The following is a 24166-nucleotide window of genomic DNA, read 5'->3' on the forward strand; positions in this document are numbered from 1 at the left end:
ATCAAGTATCTCCATTTTCAAATGTAAGAATTTAAACACATTTCAAGCTCAAGAAACATTGTTCGTAAGTTATCTTGCATCTTATGTATCTACTGTATCCAAGCACTTATTTACAGTGTAATTAGCTGCCTATATTTACATTACAGTACAATTCTCAGAAACATAGAAACCCAATTGAGTCAGGAACATTTTACTTCATATTGCTCTATCAAAAAGAACTTCAAAAAATGTTTTTTTAAAGGAAATACTTTATTCTATAATCAGAAAAAAAACCCAAAATAATAAGGATAGGTAGAACCCAACAAACGAAAAATAGAGACCTTGTTTAATACCCCTCAGCAGTGACTAGTTGCATGTAAAATAAACCCATGGCCTCCTCTCCTCCAATTTTGTTAATGCCTTTATCTCCCAAGCTCGAGAATTTTTTCAGGTCCTGCAATAAATGTAAAACACACACACACACACATACACACGACTATCTTTCCACCCTCTGTACTTGCCTGTCTCCTTCATCTCCCAATACTTCCCACAACACCAAGATTCTCTGACCCAGGAAAAGCTGCTTATCACTTGCCAAAGTAGGAATTGATGAAGCCAACATAATCATAGCCAGCAGGCTGGCTTCGGCCCCGTGGGTCCATGTATTGCTGCATATGTGAGGCACAGAATGACACTTGTTCTGGGGTTAGGGCCTGAAACATTAAAAAAAAAAAAAGAAATACAGTAATAAGAATTAAAAATAGCTGGCTCTTTGGGGCTTCTAATATGCCCTAAACTCAGGAAGTGGAGAGACTTTGGAAGAAGAAACCAGCCCTGGTCCTATCACGTGCTTTTCTTATAGAAAGAAATCTATAATTTCTAATGAATAAGACCAACTCATCTCTTCAACTTAGTTCTTATCCAAAGAGTTCCATCTCACTCTGGCTGCACTATCTACACCATTCTCTAAATTTGACTTATTAAATAAACAGGATAAATAAATAATCTTAAAAGCCAAGTAGCATGTTTGGGATTGACATTGATAGTCATTAGAGATTGACTGTAGGTTTATGAGTTGTGTCAAGACAACATGAGTGAGCAAAGCAAATGATATCCAGTGCATAATACTATCTGAGAAAAAGTGGGGGAGGGGAATGTGGTTGCCTATGGTAAGTAGGCAGCCAAGCCCGAGATGAACAAAATGTAGATTATGATGAGAATGTAATGAGAGTGGATGCAAACTGGAATCTGACCTGCTTCATGTCCTCTTTGGTAATATAGGCCTTGCCCTCTGCCAGGGCTTGGAAAGCATCCTCTAGTTCATCGCTGGACTTGATGTTCTCTGACTCCTTGTCGATCAGGAAGTCGGTATAGTCGGTTTGTGAGATATAGCCCTTTCTGTTGGAGAAATAGATCAGGAATTGTCCCCTCTTAAGACAAAGAGGAAGGCAGATCCCTTTCTCATCCTACTCAGTGTCTCAGACAGAGAGAAGCTGGATTCTCCAAGTGCTTTTCCCATCTCAGCTCTCTGAGACTATGGGCTATGATCTCTATTTGACCCACATCCTCATGCTCTTACAACCAAATAAACCGTTTCCTAAGTTCTAACCTCTGTTTCCACATGGGTCAGTCAGTCTGACTCTCTAAGTAGAATTTGGGGATTTTCCACTAACACCAGTCTCTAAGTATCTCAAGCTCTTCAAGTTGAGTTGAAGACCTCTATTTCTGATCTTCTTTGGTCCTTGGTATAAGAAAGAATTGGTCCTTAATAGTAACATAATCCCTCTATGACTCTGTTCCACCCTCACAAGCACACAACAACCCCATCTGCAGGAGCTGGCCTTTGAATAATCCATATCTCATTAAGATCTTACACAAGGGAAGGAATTATTCTCTCAAGTTCCTTTCTCAGAACCAGCTGAAATTCATAGATCAAACATAAACCAGGAATTGAACAAATTGCAGAGCTGGTGCCTGAGTTGGAGTTAGTGCCATGAACTTCTGAGCTAATCCTAAAAGGGCACCAAAAGCTGCTCAATTCATTTATGGTAGTCTGTATATTCCTACTCTCAAGATGAATTAATTTCATATTTTATGGATCATTTTACTTTCTGTGCTTGTTCCCCCCTCCCCAAGCCTCATTCCCTGCTATGGTCTGGCCCTTGGTCTTCCTCCTACCTCCCTGGATCAACAGCATCCAGGAATTTCTCAAACTTGGGCTCAGGTTCACCTTCCTCCACCATGGGCAAGTAGTAATTGAGCCCTCTCAGGCAGGACCGGAAATCTTTGTGACTTAAGCGACCTGTCAGATTCTCATCGAAGTGCCTAAAGAATAAAAACATTTTATCAAGTTCAATAGGAATCAGATTACAAAAGAAAAGAATAATTCTTGTTGTACTAGTTGGGGCTTTAGTAACATTTCATAAGGTTATCAGTTGAGTGGAGAGCTTGCCTGTGTTTCCACACTTTTTTTTAAAACCTAATGGATGGAGGGAAATGAATAAAATGTTGAACATAAAATAAATGTATTTCCTAAAATCAAGGAATCTCATAGACATACTAAAAGCCAAGACTTGAAGCTAAATAACATATCTAGATCTTCAATTAAGATCCTACTAAACCACATTGAGGGAAAAAAAAATAATAGTTACTTGGAAATTCATTCTGATTGTCTGGAAAACAAAGAACCAATCAACTCTGAAGTTATACTCACCTGAAGGCTGTTTCAAACTCCTGTAGTGTCTCTTTACTCAGACCAGTGATGTCTCTGAAAGGAAAAACAAAAATTAACCCATGAAATAAACAGAGAAATAAAAAAGACATGCCATAAGAATAAGAGAGGAATTTTAGTGACTATTATGCTAGTCAAGTGATCTAGTTCAGGGGTTGGCAAACTGGTCCATGGGCCAAATCCAGTCGGTCACTCACTTTTGTATAGTCAATGAACTGAGAATGGTTTTTACATGATTAAAAATAATCAAAAGAAGAAGTCTGTTTCCTTAAACATTAAAAATTATGAGAAGTTCAAATTTCAGTGTTCATAAATAAAATTTTATTGGAACATGTCCATGCTCATTCATTTATGAATTATCAATAGATGTTTTCTCTTCACAACAGCAGTGTTGAGTAGTTAAACCAGAGGCTATATGTCTCACAAATTGTACAATATTTATTATCAAGATCTTTACAGAAAAAGTTTGCCAATCTCTGATCCAGATAACTAATGCTGCCAAAATAGCTATGGAGAACTAAGGCTGCTCTGATATAATTAATTTATTTAGAAAAAAATGAAATTTTCTCTTCTGCTCTATACTTTGAATATTTATTTCATTCTAGACATTTTGGTGGGAATTTTACAAAAGGGAACACTTTCTGAAGAGGTCATATAAGATGGTGAATAGACTCAGAGAAATGGATGGTGAGTAGACACAGGGAGATGGGACCACTGTGCCCCAGTTTATAATAGTCTCCTATAAAAAGAGAAATAGTCATTCTGTGGGTCAGTAAAGAGAATATCGGTTCTGGGGATAGTGAATGTACCATCACTGAAGCAACTCCTGTATACAGTACCACAAACTTTAGCTCTTAGAGCTAAGTTTCTAATACCTGAATGTACCATCACTGAAGCAACTCCTGTATACAGTACCCCAAACTTTAGCTCTTAGAGCTAAGTTTCTAATACCTAACACCACCCACACCCTTGCCCAGCCCTGGCTGTAGGTTCTCAATACCTGGCTTGGATCTGTTGTTCCAGACTGTGTTGCCTTCTCATCCCAAGCTGGTAGAGCTGGTCCCATTGCTGAGCCAGCCCAATGGTGCTGTATTTAATGTCCAGGACCAGAGCCTCTTCTAAATTTTCCCCCAGGTCCTCAATCTTGGTCAGCTTACGCTTCATTGCCTGGATCTCCTTCTGCTTCCTCTGGAAAAAGACAAAGAGAGGCAGTCACCCAGCGTATGAGATCCAAACCTAGGGATGATACAGAAGGTAAGAAGCTGATAAATTTAGACTTCCCTTCATTGTTCCTTTTCAGTTATCTTCAGGAGTTTTCCTGTCCTCTGTAAAAAATGAACTACTCAGGAAAACCACCTCACTTATATTTGTATTCCTCATTTATAAAGTGGCAGAAAGGTTAACTGATATGACTTCTATCATTCTGGTAATCTGTAGTATATAAATTTAAGTGTTAACAGTTATATACTGCAGATAAAGAAGGGTAGGATTTCCAGGATCCATGCTCCCAGTGATCTGCATCATGAATTATTTGCACTATTGATTGTGGTTGAGCTCTGAGGTCCACTTAAACTTCCCAGTGTTCACACTTCAGTGTCCTTCATTGGCTTGGACAGACTTCCACAAGACTCTTCTGTCATTCAGACATATTATATGCCAAACATCTGCATTTAGGTCATGTTTTCTGAACAAGGGAATGTCTTTTCCTAAAGAGGAGAGGAGTGAATTGGTTGTGATGAGCGGGGTAGTTGTGAAAACATATTAGATATTACAACGGTTTGTGGCCCTCCAAAAATCAATCCTGTCTGACAACATCTTTTTAGCATTAAGTTCTCTCATTAGGGATAAATTAGATTTAATTAGTTAAATTTTTCTTCTGGTGGTGGGGGGAAAGAAAATAAGGTTAAGGTTAAAAACACTGTTCTAGCCTACTGCTTTTTTTTTTTCTTGCCATTTTATTTTATTTTTTTAACATCTTTATTAGAGTATAATTGTTTTACAATGGTGCGTCAATTTCTGCTTTATAACAAAGTGAATCAGTTATACATATACATATGTTCCCATATCTCTTCCCTCTTGCATCTCCCTCCCTCCCACCCTCCCTATCCCACCCCTCTAGGTGGCCACAAAGCACCAAGCTGATCTTCCTGTTCTATGCGGCTGTTTCCCACTAGCTATCTATTTTACGTTTGGTAGTGTATATATGTCCATGCCACTCTCTCACTTTGTCTCAGCTTACCCTTCCCCCTCCCCATATCCTCAAGTCCATTCTCTAGTAGGTCTGTATCTTTATTCCCATCTTGCCCCTAGGTTCTTCTGACCATTTTCTTTCTTTTTTTTTTTTTAGATTCCATATATATGTGTTAGCATACAGTATTTGTTTTTCTCTTTCTGACTTACTTCACTCTGTATGACAGTCTCTAGGTCCATCCACCTCACTACAAATAACTCAGTTTCATTCCTCTTTATGGCTGAGTAATATTCCATTGTATATATGTACCACATCTTCTTTATCCATTCATCTGTTGATGGACACTTGGGTTGCTTCCACATCCTGGCTATTGTAAATAGAGCTGCAATGAGCATTTTGGTACATGACTCTTGAATTATGGTTTTCTCAGGGAATATGCCCAGTAGTGGGATTGCTGGGTCGCATGGTAGTTCTATTTGTAGTTTTTTAAGGAACCTCCATACTGTTCTCCATAGTGGCTGTATCAGTCTACATTCCCACCAACAGTGCAAGAGGGTTCCCTTTTCTCCACACCCTCTCCAGCATTTCTTGTTTGTAGATTTTCTGATGATGACCATTCTGACTGGTGTGAGATGATATCTCATTGTAGTTTTGATTTGCATTTCTCTAATGATTAATGATGTTGAGCATTCTTTCATGTGTTTGTTGGCAATCTATATATCTTCTTTGGAGAAATGTCTATTTAGGTCTTCTGCCCATTTTTGGATTGGGTTGTTTGTTTTTTTGATATTGAGCTGCATGAGTTGCCTGTATGTTTTGGGGATTAATCCTTTGTCAGTTGCTTCATTTGCAAATATTTTCTCCCATTCTGAAGGTTGTCTTTTCGTCTTGTTTATGGTTTCCTTTGCTGTGCAAAAGCTTTTAAGTTTCATTAGGTCCCATTTGTTTATTTTTGTTTTTATTTCCATTTCTCTAGGAGGTGTAGCCCACTGCTTCACTCAATTATTAAGAGATAATCTAGATTCAAATTTATTTTCTTACCACATCAAATAATAACAGAAATTTGTCAATGTTACAAGTTGTAGGCCAGGAACTTTTGCATTTGTTCCCTTACTTAATCATTAGAGTAAGTCTATAATGTAGCTATTATTGACTCCATTGTATAGATACAGAAATTGAAGTTGAGATTTAAGTAAACTGGCATCCATGTCCATGAAGTGGTGGCCAAAGGTTAGAATGCAAATTGTTGGCAGGGTTGACACCAGAGCCTTAGGCTTTTGACTTTTGGGCCAGGGGACTTACCTAAAAGAATCACCAGCTTCCTTTGCGTAGTTTTTCTTACACTTTTTGTAATTCCAGCAATGTTTAGAGCTAATGAATGAACATTACTTACTTTATTTGCTTCCAGCTGGGATTCCAGAGTTCCTGTTTCTTTCAGCAAAGATCTAGTTAAGAAGCAGAGGAAAACATTATTTATAATATCAGAGGTCAGTATTTTACACAAACAGACCAACTCAAAACCCCTACACTTCTATAGTTCTTCCAAGTTATATGGCCTTTCTGAAATGAATTTTCACAATACCAAATTTTCACGAGACCAAACCCTCTCTGTTTATTGGCAACAAATGAAAAGGAAAGTAAGGCTGTCCCAATTCTTCTCTGCCTACGAGAAAGCTTCCATACTTCCCTCCTAGTTATTATTCTTGGATATATACCCTTAACCTAACGTAGGCAAGACTTCACCTACTGGGGTGTAGGGTCAGAATGATATACACTTTGCTTCTCTTTCTTACCCCACATTTTACTTAGGGACCATCAGATTGCAATGGGATGAAGATGCTTTAGTACTAAGGCCTCCTAAACTAATTATTTCGAATGATACGACAAAACAAACATGATAACATAAAATACTGACCCATCCAGAAAATAATCCCTGGATATGGAGGTCCAGAACAGGAATCAGAAGAGAGAAAAGTGAAATCACATGTTAGCATGGTTTACTGAAATGATCTTCTTTCTTCAGATTTATGATACATTCTAAATTCTTTGTACCTAGAAAGTATGAACCTGTTCCACCCACTGTCCCCAAAGTGTCCCCCACACTGAGAAGCTCAGAGCCTTCTGTGCATCTCTTTACTTTAGGATGAAGGGCTCAGGTGTCAGGTGATATGCTCAGTGTTGGGCACCTGCTGCCAGGGGAGGAGGGACCAAAACCAGAGGCAAAGGAGGGTGAGCTGTGTATCCTCTGCTTTCTGTCAGATGTTTTATTTAGCCGTGATACAGAATTTCTTTTTGTTCATTGTCTGATTTATCCTTGTCAATGTGTTTGTAGGAACAGTAGCATGGATTGTCTAAACCAACACTTTAACTCCACAATGCTGACCCACCTGCTGAATACAGTTTACCAACTTTGACCATTTACTCATTTATTATACCTTCTAAGTTTCCTCTTTTCCAGGTCATTTGCCCCAGAAGATGTGACAAATGTTATTCTCATGTATAGAACATTTTGCATTTAATAAAAGCAATTAGTATATATTATCTCACTTGATTCTCTTCACAGTTTTAGTAGTCAAGCAACATAATAATTTCCTATGAAGTATTCACAGTGTACTCTGCTCTGGTTGTGCCAATAAATACATATGTGACCTTGATCAAGTCAAGTTATCTACTGAACTTCTTTCCACATTTGGAAACAGTGGTAATAGGATCAGCTCTGTACACTTTTCAAGGTTGCTCTGAAAGTTGAGATAATGGATCATAGAAATACTTTGTAAAGTACAAGGGGAAGGCAAACATAAGGGACTGCTATTATTTTTAGACTGTAATTATAGGCAAGAGGGAAAAAAAGTGAGAGTATCAAGGAGAGAATACAGAATGGGCAACGAGATGAAATTCTCATTTCTTAATTTTACAATGATTGATTTAGAGTACAGTCGATTCCAAATACAAAGCACAGACAGGATATGGTGATTTTAGGACAGCATAAATACTGTAAGAGTTTCCCTTCCTTCCCATAGTTAGGTATTTCATCCCTATAGTAAATGGAAAGTATAGCATAGGGATCATGAGTTTGGGGGTATCACAGCACACCTGGTCTGCACGATCCAATCAAGGAAGGCACTGGCATCCTGTTCAAATTCTTGGCACATCTCAAAGTTCTTGACCTGTCTTGCCTCTTCCTTTTCCAGCTGCTGCTCTCTTTCCTAAAACCCCAAATCACAGATAGTAATGTGCACATTGCAGACCTTTCTTTGCAATAAAATAACTGTTTCTGAGGCTCACCTGCACATCTTCCTTCTTCCAAATCTCACCTATCTTCCAATACTATTGCCTGTGTGCTCACTTTTCTTCCATCCCACCTCTTCTCTTCTCAGAAATGTGAAAGAAGCTTATGCAACTTCCCATAACTACTTACAGGTGTTACCAAGCCCAGTAACAAATAAACTAGTAACAAAAGCAAATCTTTCCTCAACTCAATTTTTTTTCCAGTTGAAAATTCATTTAAATGAACATAAAAGTAGCTTTAAAGGAAAAGCTAATGAGTTGCCAAATGAAACTGGTGATTTTATAGTGAAATTTTTCTTTGTAAACTTTTAAAATACTTTCCATAGCTTCCGTAATGAGCATTACTATAGACAGACAAAAATTAAACACAAACACATTAAAAAGGCACTTTTGGAGATGTGTATAAAATAGAGAATGCCTTGGAGTATATATACTGTAAAGATATATACAAGCCTCATGGACTTCTCATAACCTATTTTTAGAGCCATCTCCTGGAGCTCGTGCTTGCTTCCTTGAATCACCACTCAACACCCAGATGCTTGAGACTCTAACCTATAGGGCATAGGGCTATGCCTGTTGTGAACATATTTCCAAATTTTTTCTTAGATTGTCTCAGTGCATGACTGCTGTCCCAATATAATTATTAATAGTGTTTCTTTCTTTCTCAAAAGTCCCCAAACTTGGATAATATATCAAGTGAGCATGCTCACTATAGCTAGAGGAACTCTCTGCTCTGCCCCAACCTACCTTGATGATGTCAGATAGGTGATTCCAGATCCTTTCCAGCACCTCCACTGTTAACCAGGTATAGGGGCTAGAGGACACATTTAAGGCCTTAATCTGCTGGTCTAGCTCTAGCAAGTAGTTGAAGTCTCCTTGGGCCCTTGCCAAGGAGGCCAAAAAGCTCTCATGGTCCTTCTGCAGCTGCCGAATTGCATCCAGTGAGACACAGCGCACAGGCTCTGACAGATCCTCCTCAGCATTCTCACACCAGTTGTTGAAAGCTGAAGCCTTGTGTGCAAATTCCATGAATAGATCCTCGGCCTATAGAGGGAAAAAAAAAGACACCTCTATCTTTTCTGATAAAGCTCGTCAGCAGAAAAGAAGACTGAGGATAATAAAAATGACGGTCTTCAAGTATTTTCAGGGCCAACACTCTAAGAGGGCAGAACTAAAACCAATGGAGACCATGTGATCAGATGGATGGACATGCAAGTTCAAGGTACAAGCCCTGATCCTAGCATTTTCTCTTTTTCTTCCAACACTTACAAATGAAGTTGGATGACTTCTAGGATTATATTAGCTATAAGATTCCAAAAATGGCAAGGGTAGATTTCAATGATAAGATTTCATGATTTCTTGTTCTGACGTCTGTGTTCCAAGTCTACTTGGTACATAGTAAACATGCACAAATAAATGTTAAATGAATGAATGGATAATTGATTGAATAAAAAATATCATTTGTGGGATAAGCATTTCTTCTTTCTCTCCTCTGATCTTCTGCAGACCACACTTCTTTGATGTCTCTTTGCATATAATGAGTTCTCATCCTACCTTCCTTCTAAACCTTGTTCAGGGCTCATTTCATGCCTGAATCCCCCTCTTAAACCCATTTCCTACCCTCTAACCTGTATCCTTATCCATGCAATACTCTTTGGAGTTATTCATATGCTCTGAATGACTTTGAATTTCTAAATGAGAGAAATAGCATGGATTGTCCCAAACAGTAGGTAATAGAAAAGTTTTAGATTTAAAATACATCACATAGGGACTTCCCTGTTGGCTCGGTGGTTAAGAATCTCCCTGTCAATGCAGGGGACACGGGTTTGAGCCCTGGTCCGGGAAGATCCCACATGCTGCAGAGCAACTAAGCCAATGTGCCGCAACTACTGAGCCTGCACTCTAGAGCCTGCGAGCCACAACCACTGAAGCCCATGCACCTAGAACCCGTGCTCCACAACAAGAGAAGCCACCGCAATGAGAAACCCGTGCACCGCAACAAAGAGTAGCCCCCACTCGCCGCAAGTAGAGAAAGCCCGTGCGCAGCAACGAAGACCCAACACAGCCAAAAATAAATAAATAAATAAATTTATAACAAAAAAATGAAATAAAATACATCATATAGTTTGGGTCAGCAGATTGTACTTTCAAAGAGATTTATGTTATACAGATATGAAAATCAGTTTTCATCTCCAAACATAGGAATTAAAGAGGAGAAAATTGACCCAAATGGAAGGAGATTACAAAGGTATTACACCATTACACCTTCTCTGTATTCATTTCAGCAATCTATACACTAAAATAGACTAAACACAGAGAAAACTAATATTGCCCCTACCCAAGAAGGACATGAAAACCTATAAATAATGCCATATTATTTTCATAATATTATGTATCAACTGAAGATTTTACAAAGATTTTAAAATCATAAAATAAAATAACAAAACTCTTTGCAGTTTGAAAATTAAGTAAAATAGAATCAGAACGTGAAGTATCTTCTTATGTAGAATGTGTGTATGTACATATATGTGTGTGTGTGTGTGTGTGTATAGATATGGATATGCAGTTGCCCATTAATTGCTTTAAATTTTCACTTAAGATTAATTTCTGCAGGTTCCATGTCCTTCAATAGAGTAGAAATTAGTTAAGGGTCTGATTTTTTATTTGTGTGTTTTCTGATTCCTGTAACTCCCTACCTTAACTTGTTGCCAAATACAATACTTCTTATGGTCTAGAAATACTCAGTAATTTCACTGATCATCTTGACTTCCTTTTACTATTAATATTTTTATCATCAACATCCAATACCTTAGCAGCCACCACTAGAAAGAACATTTTAATAACTTATATCCATATAGAACTTGGTGGTTTATATTGCATTTTCAGATCTATTATCTCTTTTAATAGTAATAACATAGAACCAGATATGATGGTAATATTACCCTATTTTATAGATAAAGAAATCAAGGTTCAGAAATGTTAAGTGACACATGCAAGGTCTCCCAGCTAGGAAAGATGAGAACATAAGTTATACTTGTCTAATATTCCTTTTATATGAGTTAGAAAAAAAGACAAGGACAACTTTGACTCCTACATGCCAGTATTAGTTCTTCCATACAGTAAGATGTTCTATCGCTTGTCTCACCTACCTGTTTCCATTATATGTACCTAGCTTCCATCATAAGTCAGCTGGATAACTGATAAATCAATCAAAAAAATACTCCCTATCAATCTAAAAAAATGAATTGCTTCTTGCTCATAAGAATGTCTTCCTGATTCTTTGCAATGTACTCACTTAAATGTCTATAGTATTCAAACACGGTTTCCAGTATCTATTTCTGGATTTCATGGCTAAAGTACAGATAATCTAGGACTGATGGTGGTTCATCTTTTTTTTTTTTTTTTTTTTTTTTACCTTCTGTAGGGGCAGCTGTTTTTCCAGCAATTCCTGTCTGTGGGCTTCAGAAGCTTCCAGCAGCTGTTCCCAGAGCCTCAGCAGGGCAGCATGGCGCTCCTTAATGGCTTCGGTCTGGCTGTGCTCAGCAGCCACCAGTTGGTCCTTCAGGTCAGTTATCTCAGACAGTCTCTCTTGCTGGAAGCTCTGCAGACTGGCATGCAGTGTGTCCTGAGAAAGACCCATAGAGAAGCTGTGAACAGAAAAATAATGCAGATTCCAAGGGGTCATTCATACCTGGGTTCCACCAGATTGGACCTACACAAGAGTTTAGAGTGATGCCCAAGGAAAAGGAAATAGGATTTAGAGACTTTCGTAAACATTTGGGATTGGAATTATAGTTAAATTCCAGTGTTTTAAAATTGGATTTTAGATTAGGTACAAAATTAATATTAAGGGAGTATTGGAGCATGATGTGATATTCCAAATTTTTCCAAATCAAAACTAAATCCTTCTTAAGGCTCACATTCTAAGACTCTTTTATATCACTTATTAGATTTGACATTCTAATTAGCAGTAGTGCACTACTAGAAATCGTGGAAGTATGCAAACTAACAAAAGACTTTATACAGGTGCCAGTTATACAAATGATTGTGTGTGTGTTCGTGTGTGTGTGCAAATGATATCAGAATCACAAAATTCAGGATGTTCCACTTCCAGCTTTAACAGGGTGGTATGTATTTGACCAACTCTTCCTTTGAGAACAACTTTTAATGCTGGATAAAAGTACAAAAAATCAGCTGTTTGAAAGGGATCAGAATGCAACTCAGGTAGCTATAACTTGAGGGATCAAAATTCCAGGGAGAAGGAAATAGTAGCAAACTAAGAGTAATACTCTCTATCACTTTCCCCTTTGAAGTATAAGCTGTACAGGGTGAGGTAGTGGAGGAAGCAGATGCTCAGATCTTTTGATCATCTCATGGAACTAAAGGAACAAAAATTGGAGTTCTGGGAAACTGGGTCATCCACGGTTTGAGGAAATCATGAAAAGGGAGCTGCAGAAAAGGAGGCTCAATAATCTCCCTGTATGTCCCCCTCAGGGTATTTATAGATTCCTAAACACAAGTCCTAGAAGTCAAGCAGAAAACAGTAGCTAAGAATGTAAAATCTAAAGAATCTAAAGTCTAAAGAATCTAAAATCTAAGAGTTTTCTGCGGTCACACAGTGCTGAGATCAGGACACATCAAGTAGGAGCAGACTTAGTGAAAGAGGTTTAGTTGAAACCTCTAAAGGCCCTAGGTTTAAGAGCAAACTGAAAAAGGCTAGTCCTCAGGAAAACTGAAATCACATCTTGAATCATTACTGAAAAAAGTGGGGTTGCATAGGGGATAGGGTAGGGGAGGTGTTAAATTATAGCTTTAAATAAAACTCATGAATTAATTACTTTAAATGTAAATGGATTCACTACTCCATTAAAATCATCAATAGATAATAAATCAATACTCATCTATATGATATTTATAAAAGACACATCTAAGACATACAGACACTCTGCACTTCTATGTTCATTGCAACATTATTCACAGTAACCAAGATACGGAAGCAAACTAAGTGCCCATCAACAGAACAATAGATAAAGAAGATATGTGATATACACATATGGAATATTATTCAGTCATGAGGAAGAAGGAAATCTTGCTGTTTGCAACAAATTGGATGAAACTTGAGGGCATTATGCTAAGTGAAATAAGTGTCAGAGAGAAAGACAAATACTGTATAATGTTACTTACATGTGGAATCTAAAAAAGCCAAACTTAGAGAAACAGCCAAACTTAGAGTACATTGGTGGTTGCCAGGGGCTGGGAGGTGAGGGAAATGGGGAGAAATTGGTCAAAGGGAACAAACTTCCATTTATAAGATTAATAAGTGCTGGAGAGCTAATGCATAGCATGGTTATTATACCTAATATTTCTGTATTATGTACTTTAAAGTTGCTAAGAGAGTAGATCTTAAATGTTCTCACCTTAAAAAAGAAATGGTAATTATATCACAGGATGAAGGTGTTAGCTAATGCTACAGTGGTAACCATTTTGCAATTTATAAATGTACCAAGTCAACAACAAAAACAAGAAATATAAAGGCATAAAAATATTTTTTAAAGGGTTGGAAATAGATATACATTGCAAACAGTAAACAAAAGAAAATTGGTATAGTATACTAATATATGAAAAAAAATTAAGAAATGTTAAAAAAAAGTGTCATTGGAGAGAAAGAGAAACTTTTCATAATTAAAAGAATCAATTCATCAAGATTATTTCATAATTCTAAATGTCAACATAACTTTTAACCTAGCTTTAAAATATATAAAAATAAAATATTTAAACAACATAAGTAACAAAATCTGATAGGTAATATACATTATTGCAAAATACACATTCTTTTCAATTGTACAAAGACTATTCACTAAAAGAGACCATTTGTTGGATATAGACCTCCTAAAATAATATAGATTGTATTTTTAAAGTACAGTTAAATAAAACAGATATAAATGTCAAAAAAGATAATTAGAAAATTCCCAAATATTTGGAAATTAAGCAATAAATGACAGAATAACCAATGGGTCAAAAAAGAAATTAAGTTAGAAATAACAGAACATTTTTAATTGAATGATAACAAAAATAGCATATGAAATTTGTGAGATGCAGCTAAGGGTTTACTTAGAGGAAAATGTATATCCTCAAATCAATATATTAGAAAAGAAGAATGGTTAAGTATTTAACAACCTCAATATCTATCTTAAAATTTAAAAAAATCAAGTAATATCAAAGGAAGTTAAAAAGTAATAAAGATATAAAAAGATATTAATGGACTATAGTACAAAGATACAACAGAGAAAAATTATATAGCCAAAAGTTGGTTCTCTAATAAAAATGAACACCTACTGGCAAGACTGATGAGAGAGAGAAAACTAGCAAATTATCTCTATCACGAAGGAAAGGGGAACAATATTACAGGTCCTACAGACAGTAAAACCACAAATTTAGGAATGAAATAATCCTCTGTGAAGCTTCTGTGTGATGTGCGTCTTGGACTTCATGGGCATCTATCAACAAGGCAACCCTGCTCTCACCTGCTTTGCCAGGAGAGTGAGGAAGGCAGCGAGGTCTGCACCATTGCCATTGGTCTTCAGGCTTGTTTCTTTCTCAGCTGAAGAGCAAAGATAATTAATAAGAAGGGAAATAGAGTTGGTCTTGTATCAGCCTTGGTAAAGAGAAAAGGAATATTTACTATAGGCCACAAGAGAGCCTCCTGACTCTCAAAACAGATGATTCATTGGAATATGGGGGGTGTAGGGTCCAGTGAATTGTTTTTCTAGACTTATGCAGGATAAAACTGAATGAAACAGAGCTGGAGCCAAGAGGACTTTTGAATGTTTCATAAGGAAAACTGCAGACTAGACATAAATTATAAGTAAATCAAGCACACAGTTTATTGCCTAGAATGTTTTGCCATGGCCCTATCTTGCTGAATATCACATGTGAAATCACCAGTTTCCAAAAAAGATGTTCTCTGGAATTATAGTACTTAGTTATCCCCTCAGCATGTGTCTCTGTGTGTTTGTGTGTGTGTGGGCATGTGTGTGTTTGCACATGTGTGAGTGTAATTGTAATTGTGTCCAGACGGAATAGGAGTAATGAAGGGAGCATCTTTCTTCCCATGGTAAGCAACAGAGCCCCAGGATCCATTCTATAAATGGAATTGTCAGCGTTTCTCAAACCTAAGACTCTGGCCCTCACATGTCGTACCTATCCAGGCCTCAACCACATCAGCCTTCCAGATGAACTGCTGAAAGTCATAATCATCTTCCAGTTGTAACTTCCAAGCAGCCATTGCCTTGGCCAGAGAAGGGGCCTTCTCTTTTAGAGCCTCTATCTTGGTAGAAATCTTCTCTTTATGCTGACTTTCCTCCTGTAACACCAAGGTCGAAAGGAGGAGAGACAGATATACTGATGAGTGTCCAGGGACAGAAATGTGAATTCTTTAGTACTATTAAGAAGCTCTCATCTCTCCCATTCCAAATATATAGCTACTCTCTTCTAGGTCTAGTGAAATTATTCTATTATTCACCTATAATAGAATAATATCTATTCCGCCCAGATGATTATTTCTACCCCAGCATTTGGACAATCTTCTCATGTTTGTCCATATAAGTGTGATCTTCTTAGTTGGCATAAGCATCTCGAAGGTACAGAGTCATCTTTGTTTAGGATTCTTTTGTATTCTTTAGGATTCAGCATTTAGATCACTAAGCCTCTGTTAAAACAGGCAGCTAAACAAAACAATAGTTCTCAAATCACAAAGAGGTTTCAGTGGGGTCCTCATCTCTAGAGGCATGCAAAGAAATTTCTTCACATTCTTACAATACTCTATGACCAAAGCAAGTCACGTATAAGATATTTTTAAAGGCCATATTCTGCAGAGGATAAGAGTAAGAGTGTCAACAAATGATTTTTTAAAAACTCTAAAAAGTGTACCTATAAGAACTTGAAAAAAAAACTTCCAGAAAACAGAAATTGAATAAATAATTATTTACTGAAACAATAACAACAATAACAAAAAAGCAGCTTAGAAGAGATTATCAAAGTTCTATGTATGATTTTAGCACTGCTCATTATTCTACATTTGGGCCAATCCCTTTTTGAAAATCCTTTTTTGACCCAGAACCCCTAGCGCAGCTCACCTTGCTCAGGATGTCTTCTCCTTGAGCACACACATTTTGCACTCGGATCTCATGGACAGCGAAGTCATTCTCCAAAGCTTCGAGTTTCTTTAACAAGCTCTGTGTAAATGAGTCAGTGAGAATCAAAACTTCCAAGACTAGACAATCTATCCCACTCACATTCTGATTCCCTTTGATGCCATTCACCAGGGATGATTCAACTAAATTGGCAGACTAGATGAGTGTCCACTTACTCCTGCATAGCTCCACTAAATTCCTCTCCCCAAACTCTTCACTTGCCAGAAAGGCAATCTTACCAGAAAAAGAGCCAAAGGAATACAAGTGACATTGTTTCTAACTTACCATGTGACCTTAGATTTTTCTGGATTTGGGAATGAGTGTTGATCAAGGTAATACATAAGGATTTCTTCACATTGAAATTTACATAATTCTAGGAAACATTCCATCTAGCAGAAAAATATTAAGTATCAAGAACATCGTATACTAAGAACTGACCTGAAAGTTTTCTTCCACCAGAAGAAAGATTCTAATTTTACAGGTGAAAATGTTGACTACTTAAGAAAAGATTCAAATTGAAGAGAAGAAAATTGATCCATTCAGCCTGTTACTCACCTGAGTAGCAGCCAAAGTGTCTCCAGAATCCCCTCGGGTAACCATAACTTCCTTTTCACTGATCCAAGCTTCCTCCTCCTCAGCATTCTCCATGAATTCCAAGTATTCTAGGGACTCTCCCAACCGAATCCCTCTGTAAGAGGAAAGTAAATCCCAAAAGATAAGAAAAAACTAGTAAGCAGTGGGAATGTAGCAGAGTGGAACTATCTTGTAAGATTTTAATTGGCTATAGGACTATATGGTTATAAGGGAGAAAAATATTCCATCATTCTTTTATTACTAAGCACTGCGTGTAATGTTAAGACTGGGGAGATGTATAAAGTAAAACGGGGATGTGAGGGACAATGTGGTATGAAGAATAACACGTATAGGGTGACAATGATAAAAGACAGCTGCAAGTAAGCACAAGAGTAGAGGTATATTCAGAACACAGAGGCAGTGTCATTTCTGCCTGGGGTACATGGGGAAAGCTTCATGGAAGACTTGGCATTTGAGCAGGCACTTAGAAATTAGACAGAGATTGGTAGCTGGGGAGAAATGCTGAGCAAGCACTCAAGTATCTTCTCAATACCAACCCAATACCTGCAATCCAAGAAGAGAATTGGGCCTCATAGCCCCAACTCACCGAGTCTTGGTCAACTCTTTGAGCTGGTTCCAGTGTTGAACAAACTGATCCAGCCTCTCCCGGATCTCCTCTCGCCCCACGGCAGCCTTGTCTCCCAGCTTCTCCGCCATATCCAGCACATTCTGAAGAACACACCCCCTCTATGTCACGTTACCCCCAACCTCTCCCCATTTATCCACAGTTTCCTGGCAAAGTATCTAGCCCTTCATACCCTCTGGCTCATTTACAAACTGGAGGTACTCGAGGTGGTCCTGACAATCCTGGGAGAATGAAGAAAACTGCATTAAGATCTAGCAAGCTAAACTTCACCAAGTATTCGAACAAATACCTTGATGTTTGAATGAGGCTACTTTCCAGGATCTGCTTTATGCATTATTCGTGGTCACAGGGTGACCCTGCTGCCAAGCCAAGACTCAAGGTTGCCCTCTTCATACAGCTCAGCTCAGGTACAGCTTTTCCAGATGTCCCAACCTGTAACCTAATTGTCAGCAATTGTGCCCTGGACTAAAAGTGCTCCTTCCACGGAAGAGCATGAGTTTCCATGCAGATTCTTCTATTCATGGGAGACAAAATGTGGAGGAGAACACTTGTGAACTCTACAACTAACTCTCTGTGTGACCTTGGCATGCCACCTTCACGTTTTGTAACCTCAACCTATTTATCCATAACAGGGACTACTATTAGATTATCCCAGTCTTTTCAGGTTTCATATTCCTACCTGGATGGTGGGTTCATGTGCCACCAACTCCCCTTCTAGGCGTTTGTGCTTCTTCAGTAAGTTCTGAACCCCCTGCAGATCCCTCCCGTAATCCTGGGATCGCACTCGTACCAACTTCTCCCTAAGACCAAGGAAAAAACAAAAAATGCAGACTTTAGACATCTGACGTTATCCTAAAATGAAGGTTTTCTAAGAGTGTGTGTTTGGCTGGGGGTGGGGTGGGGGTAAATTCTGGAACACTGTGGTGTCATTAATCACAAAGTTAATTAGAGGCAGAGGCTTTCAGCAAAATATTTGACTTATGGCAATACAAATTAAAATAACATACTGATCTCTGCCATATGCATAGCCATAAAAGCCTTCCCATTACTTCCTTTGCCTGTCTATGTGTGTATCTTCTCCTCTTTGCTCAAGAACTTACAGTAATATTTCTCTTTCAAAAAACGTGAAAATTAGAGACACACACACCTACATATATACATATACAAACATATATGCATATATGACCTTTGTTATTTTTGTCTATTAATATCAGTAACTAATTTAGGTAGAATAGGTATAAAGAAGGACATTATAGGAATCATGGCCGTTGGATAGGTTCTGAGTGTAAAATGTTTGAATATCACCATGAAGCTTGGTAAAAGACTTCGTAGACAAGATTATATCATCTTACTAATTCTAAAAAGGTTCAAAAATGTCCTACTAGTTGCCCTATGCACATTTCTTTCCTCTAATTCATTGATTACAAGTAAGAATCAGCAGGTTTGTAGAAGAGGAACATGATGAGGCAGGGTGGAAGCAGGGCAAGTAATTTAATTTGCTAAGATTTTCCAATCATATTTTTTACAACAAAAGTAGAATTAGCAATAATACCATAGCAGCATAGCAGCATTTTATGCCAGTGTCAAGTTCAGTGGCATATTACAAGAGATACACAAGATACAGAAAGAATCACGACAATGATCTCATCAGTCCGGTAAGTTGTAAATGCTCAGCTCTCTCATTCAGAATGAGCATTACACATTCTATGAACTATCCAAAACAAATATATACAGTTTCTTAATTTTCTTCCCAGAATGTATGTGAACTGCTCCCCACTCCCTCCGTGCTTGTCTCCCTCTGCCTGCGTACAGTGAAAAAATTTGTGAAAAATAAAACCAATGTTCATTTTAGGCTAAGGCAGACATGAGTAAGAAGTAATGCGAACTGCAAGAAGCAACTATGTATTTCATTTCAGCATCAAATAAGAACATGTTTGGTGGGTTATCTATTTTCTTGGACTATCTATGCAACGTGAGCTGGCAGTACATACTCTATCCAGAATTCCTCATTGTCTAGGTCCTGGAAGAACTGGAACAAGGCATAGGCCTCTTTCAGTTTCTCATGGTGTTCAGCTGCCAATTTCTGGACTTTCAGGAAGCGCTCATTGACATTATCCCTTTTCTCCACAATCTGGTCAGTATTGAAAGTCCCGCTGGAGATCAGATCTGCAGCCAACATATTCAGGTCCTCGAGTGCATCCTAGAAAGCCCAAGTGTCCTCAGTGAATAGTATAGTATAGATATTAAGTAGACCCTGGACTTTAACCACCACTAGTTCAAGTTCAAAGACTGGGTCAAATAGATCATTTTTGAAGATAATGAATTTGACCTTATGCTCTTTTAACTCAGATTGGATAAGTGCAAGACCAGAGACAATATGGATAACATGGCCACATTATTCGAACTATACATTTGGCCTTCTGATGTTTTCCCCTGTATTTTCTTCCTCTCCCCATATAGAAAATAAGACCTTGGTGAACAATGCTGTGTCTCCAAGCAGAACTATCTTTTCACAGTGCAGATTATGACACAGATTGATGGACTGAAATATTCAAGAAGAAGCTACTCTATTGGTAATATTCTTCAGCTGGTCCCACCCAGAACACAGCCTCCTTCTGTGTCTCTTTGCATTCTAAGTCTGCCCCTTAGTGATGTCACAGGGAATATCATCAAGTCCTGAAACTGAACTTAGAAAGCCTTTGACTTCTTGCCCTTTCTGTGGGTATCTGTGTTACCCAATAAAACCGATAATATAAAATGCTCCAGTGTGAAATGAACACCTGTCTGAATGTTTATTACAGCTCCCGGGACACATCTATGCTTGATATTAGGATACAACTGGAATACTCCATAGAATTTTCAGAGTGTATTTATAGTTCAACTCCACAGCCTGTGTCCCCTATTTTTTTTTTTTCAGTAGTTCTGTAAAATAAACTTCTATTTTCTCTCAAAGACCAGATCAGATATTCAGCTTTGGAAGAGAGTGAGTTTATATGCATAGGTCATTAAAAAGTAAACAAGATCATTTTTAGGATCTACTTCTTGGAGTCTTAGAATCTATTCAATATAATTTAATGAAAATAGGTTAATGGCTCTGAAGCACATGGACTTGACCTGATTATAATGACTGATGGATGAGAACACTACGTTCAGTTTTGCAAGTCTATGTTCTCAAATGGACTCCGAAGACAGGAGAGAGAAAAGTCACAAACATTTCCATTCTGGCCAGAGGAGTGGGATTCCAACACTACTTACCTTTCGGGCCAACATCTCTGTTTCCAATAGCTGATGCTTCTTGAGCAAGTTTCCTGCTGAAGCCAAATCCCTGGCGTGATCTTTCATGGACAGCAGTGTCTCTGCCTGGGAATGGAAGGATAAACAAATAAAGCTGCCAGACGCAAACTGTCTTTAAGGAGACCAAGATTAGCAACTACATCCCCAAACTTTTCCCAAGAAGAGTCAAGGAAATTGTTCATGCAAAAGTCTGTTTATCTGACAAGTATTTATTAAGCTCCCATGCCCACACCATTTCCAGGTATAATTACCTCTGAGAGCCAGAACTCAAAGTCCCGGATGCCTGTGTTGAACCTCTGCTGGCGACTAGCTTCGTTGAGCTTCTGTCCTTTGTCAATTGTTCTCTCAAACAAGTAGTCCCAGTTTTTCTCCAACTCTTCTACTTGACCCTAGCCTCCCAAAATTGAGTGGTCATTATGGTGTTTAGGGTCCTGTGACAACTTGAAAGGATAACGTAGGGAGGCTCTGGAGTTAGGGTCTAGTCAAAATCTGCCAGGACTGGAATCTTATATATTGATATTTTAAATCAGTTATGCTGGTTTAAATCTGGGAAAGCAACGGGAGGTGTTAGAAGAAATTTTGAATAAAGGGTCATGGGCTGATTACGGAGGCTGATGCCTACATGTCAAAGCTCTTAGTAGTAAGGATAGAAAATATAAGGCAAGCATGATAACACATAAGAATTAAGTCTAAAGCTTTCTTGGAGGTCAAGGTACTGAGAATGATGGGAGTGATAAGGTCTGAGCATCACTATTTTCCTCCTCCTTTGTGCAAAAATCAAAGGAAAGACAATTCACTATGAAACATATTCCATATCCCTACACATGGAAACATTGAAAGAGTATAAAAGATTTCTCTTCATGTGCCTCTGTAGCCCAAAACCCATTGTGAGCAGAACCTACCTTCATGGTCTCTTCATTGCCATCACATGCCCTCCTCTCAATCAGAGTGTTCCCCAAGGTGATGACTCCTTTCACCTGCTCAGCTCGGCCATAGACCTCATTTTCAAAGGTCTTGTGCTTCAGATATTTTCTCTGAAGGGAAAGCAGAAACTAAATTACCACCTAATTTAGGAAGCAAGATGAGATAAATTCTGTTTAAAAGGAAGAGTTAACATTTCTATCATAACCAAGGTGATGACAACTTCTGAAGAACTCACTCCACGTTAGACTCAGAAGTCCCTGAAGGCAGTGACAGTGCTCTGAACAGTAAGGAAGTGTTCAGTATCGCAAGGTGACCATTCATCCAACAATCTGAGTATGTTGAAGTTTTCTAAGATTCTTATCTTGAACTTGCCTGAATGTTGGTGGGGTCTTTGTAGGATTCATCACAGGCTATGGGCAGCATCTCACTGATCCATTCTTCTTGGTCCTTGAGGTCATGGTAGAATTGTTTTAGGTCAGCATAGTCTCCAAGTTTCGTTCGCTCAGCAATCAGCTGTTCTTTGAGAGCGTTCCATCTGGAAATCGGGGCTAGATTACTCTCTGTCCTCTACCCTTCCACCAAGCTTTGATGCCATATTCATGAATCTTCTTATTTGTTTACCTACCCTTTCTCCTCTCATTATTTATATATTTATATGTCATATATATAACATAGTTATATATTATTTATTCATATATTTCCTTATATATTACATATTATTATATATTTATATGTTATATATAACACAGTCTCATTATTTTCAGATATGAAATAAAGTGATTAAGTCAGGTAATTTCTAAGGTAACTTCCAAGTCTTTCATTCTATGAGTCTAGATCAGAACATTTCCCAAATTTTCAAGATAGTTTTAGGCATTTAGAAATGAGAACTCAGTGTTACCACCATATTCAATGTTAACAAAGAGGCCACTTTGCTACATCTACCTATAACTCACAAAACAAGTGCTCAGGACTGACCTGTCTAGTACCCGTTGGCACCGAGCAGCAATCTCTTCCTTGGCATAGTGGTCATCAGCTATGAGCTGCTCAGCAAAAAGTTCTAGTTCAGTGATCTTCTCTTCCTAGATAAAAGAAAGAGAAAAAACCCAGATGCACAGAAATTAGGCCCTTCATGCAATCCCAGACTCCCTCCTAGAAAAGGACGGTGATATCCTTTGTGGCTTCACAAAGGGAAACAAAACCAAAGCCAAAAGGTAAATGCCTTATGGGGAGGTGGATTTTAACTCAACAAGAGGAGAAACAATAATGATACAGAAATGAGCTACTTCCCATCTCAGCATGGTGCTGAGTTCCCTATAGAAGAGACACTTCCTATGGCCATTGTAGAAGATGATTCCTACATTGGATGGGATGTTAGACAGTATATTAAATAGCTTCCAATTCTAAAAGTCAAGTTTTAAAAAGCTGGATTTAAAGTAAAAAGTCCAGTGTCACAGGCGACTTGGCTAAGACTAAGCCACCATGTGCCCTGCCTACTTCGGAGTTTTCTCTAAGAATCAAATGGGAATTAAAATAAGTATAAACCACAAACATGTGTAGAATTTCTCTTATTATTACTAATAGTTATTATTGGAATTCTTATGTTAGTTGTTATTACCTGGGCAGTGATTGCTTTGTCCAAATCATCACGTTTCTTCATCAAGGCCTCCAGACTGTCTAAGGAACCCTTATCATCTGACCTTAGGTAATTCTCACGTACCACCATCCAGCTCTCAGCCTGATCACAGTTCCCTCGGAAAAACTATGGGGAATAAAGTTGAATGTATATGATATATTCATTCCAGGTGGACAGAGGAAATTATCTCCCCAGTCTCCTGTGATATTGATATAAGGGACCCTGTAAGGGGTGCCAATATTCTTCCAAGAAACATTCATACCATAAATCTTAGCTATACTGGACCTTTTACTCTTCCCTGAAAACATGTTTTATGTTCTCATATAAGCTATACTCCATTCTTGGGGTACTATTTCCCATATCCTATACATAAGTACTGGCTGGTTATTTCTTTCAGACTCTAATAAACTCTGGTATTTTTCAGGGTAGCCTGTGACACTCTCACTCCCTTCCCTCAAAAGCGTTAATCACTCCGTCTGCCATAATCTCAAAACACTCATACATTTTATCAGTAATTATCTTACTGTATGAGAATGATCTGCCTACATGTCTAATTTCATTACTTTTAGAAAAGAGACACTATCTTACTAATCTTTGTGTTCCCAGGGCCCTGCACACAGTAGGTTCTCAATAAAACTCAATCAATCAAACCCTCAATCAATCAATAAAGTATAATCACCCAATTTTATGCCCCCCATGCCCTGGGACTGACCCC

The 24166-nt window shown here is 38.1% G+C and overlaps 1 protein-coding gene across 3 annotated transcripts in view; it reads right to left on the minus strand.

Annotated features, from left to right (window-relative positions):
• Window positions 1–489: 489 nt before the first annotated feature.
• The window catches only part of SPTA1 (spectrin alpha, erythrocytic 1), a 65324-nt gene continuing 41647 nt past the window's right edge, over window positions 490–24166 (minus strand). Inside the window, exons 29-51 of one of the 3 annotated variants that reach the window (XM_057553269.1) lie at window positions 23434–23577; window positions 22794–22897; window positions 22191–22353; window positions 21797–21928; window positions 21146–21283; window positions 20856–20960; window positions 19592–19800; window positions 18280–18400; window positions 17562–17683; window positions 16937–17069; window positions 16325–16423; window positions 15390–15552; window positions 14714–14790; window positions 11605–11814; window positions 8937–9233; window positions 7995–8107; window positions 6817–6834; window positions 6295–6346; window positions 3711–3898; window positions 2693–2746; window positions 2158–2304; window positions 1233–1377; window positions 490–692 (exon numbers count right to left, since the gene is read on the minus strand). In XM_057553269.1, the coding sequence (XP_057409252.1) occupies window positions 567–692; window positions 1233–1377; window positions 2158–2304; window positions 2693–2746; window positions 3711–3898; window positions 6295–6346; window positions 6817–6834; window positions 7995–8107; window positions 8937–9233; window positions 11605–11814; window positions 14714–14790; window positions 15390–15552; window positions 16325–16423; window positions 16937–17069; window positions 17562–17683; window positions 18280–18400; window positions 19592–19800; window positions 20856–20960; window positions 21146–21283; window positions 21797–21928; window positions 22191–22353; window positions 22794–22897; window positions 23434–23577 (3060 nt within the window). In that variant the 3' untranslated portion in view covers window positions 490–566. Of the gene's footprint in view, window positions 693–1232; window positions 1378–2157; window positions 2305–2692; window positions 2747–3710; window positions 3899–6294; window positions 6347–6816; window positions 6835–7994; window positions 8108–8936; window positions 9234–11604; window positions 11815–14713; window positions 14791–15389; window positions 15558–16315; window positions 16424–16936; window positions 17070–17561; window positions 17684–18279; window positions 18401–19591; window positions 19801–20855; window positions 20961–21145; window positions 21284–21796; window positions 21929–22190; window positions 22354–22793; window positions 22898–23433; window positions 23578–24166 lie in introns of all 3 variants that reach the window. The other 2 variants (XM_057553266.1, XM_057553264.1) reach the window with 2 other exon arrangements.

Source organism: Balaenoptera acutorostrata, chromosome 1, assembly GCF_949987535.1.
Source record: "Balaenoptera acutorostrata chromosome 1, mBalAcu1.1, whole genome shotgun sequence".
Lineage (NCBI taxonomy): Eukaryota > Metazoa > Chordata > Mammalia > Artiodactyla > Balaenopteridae > Balaenoptera > Balaenoptera acutorostrata.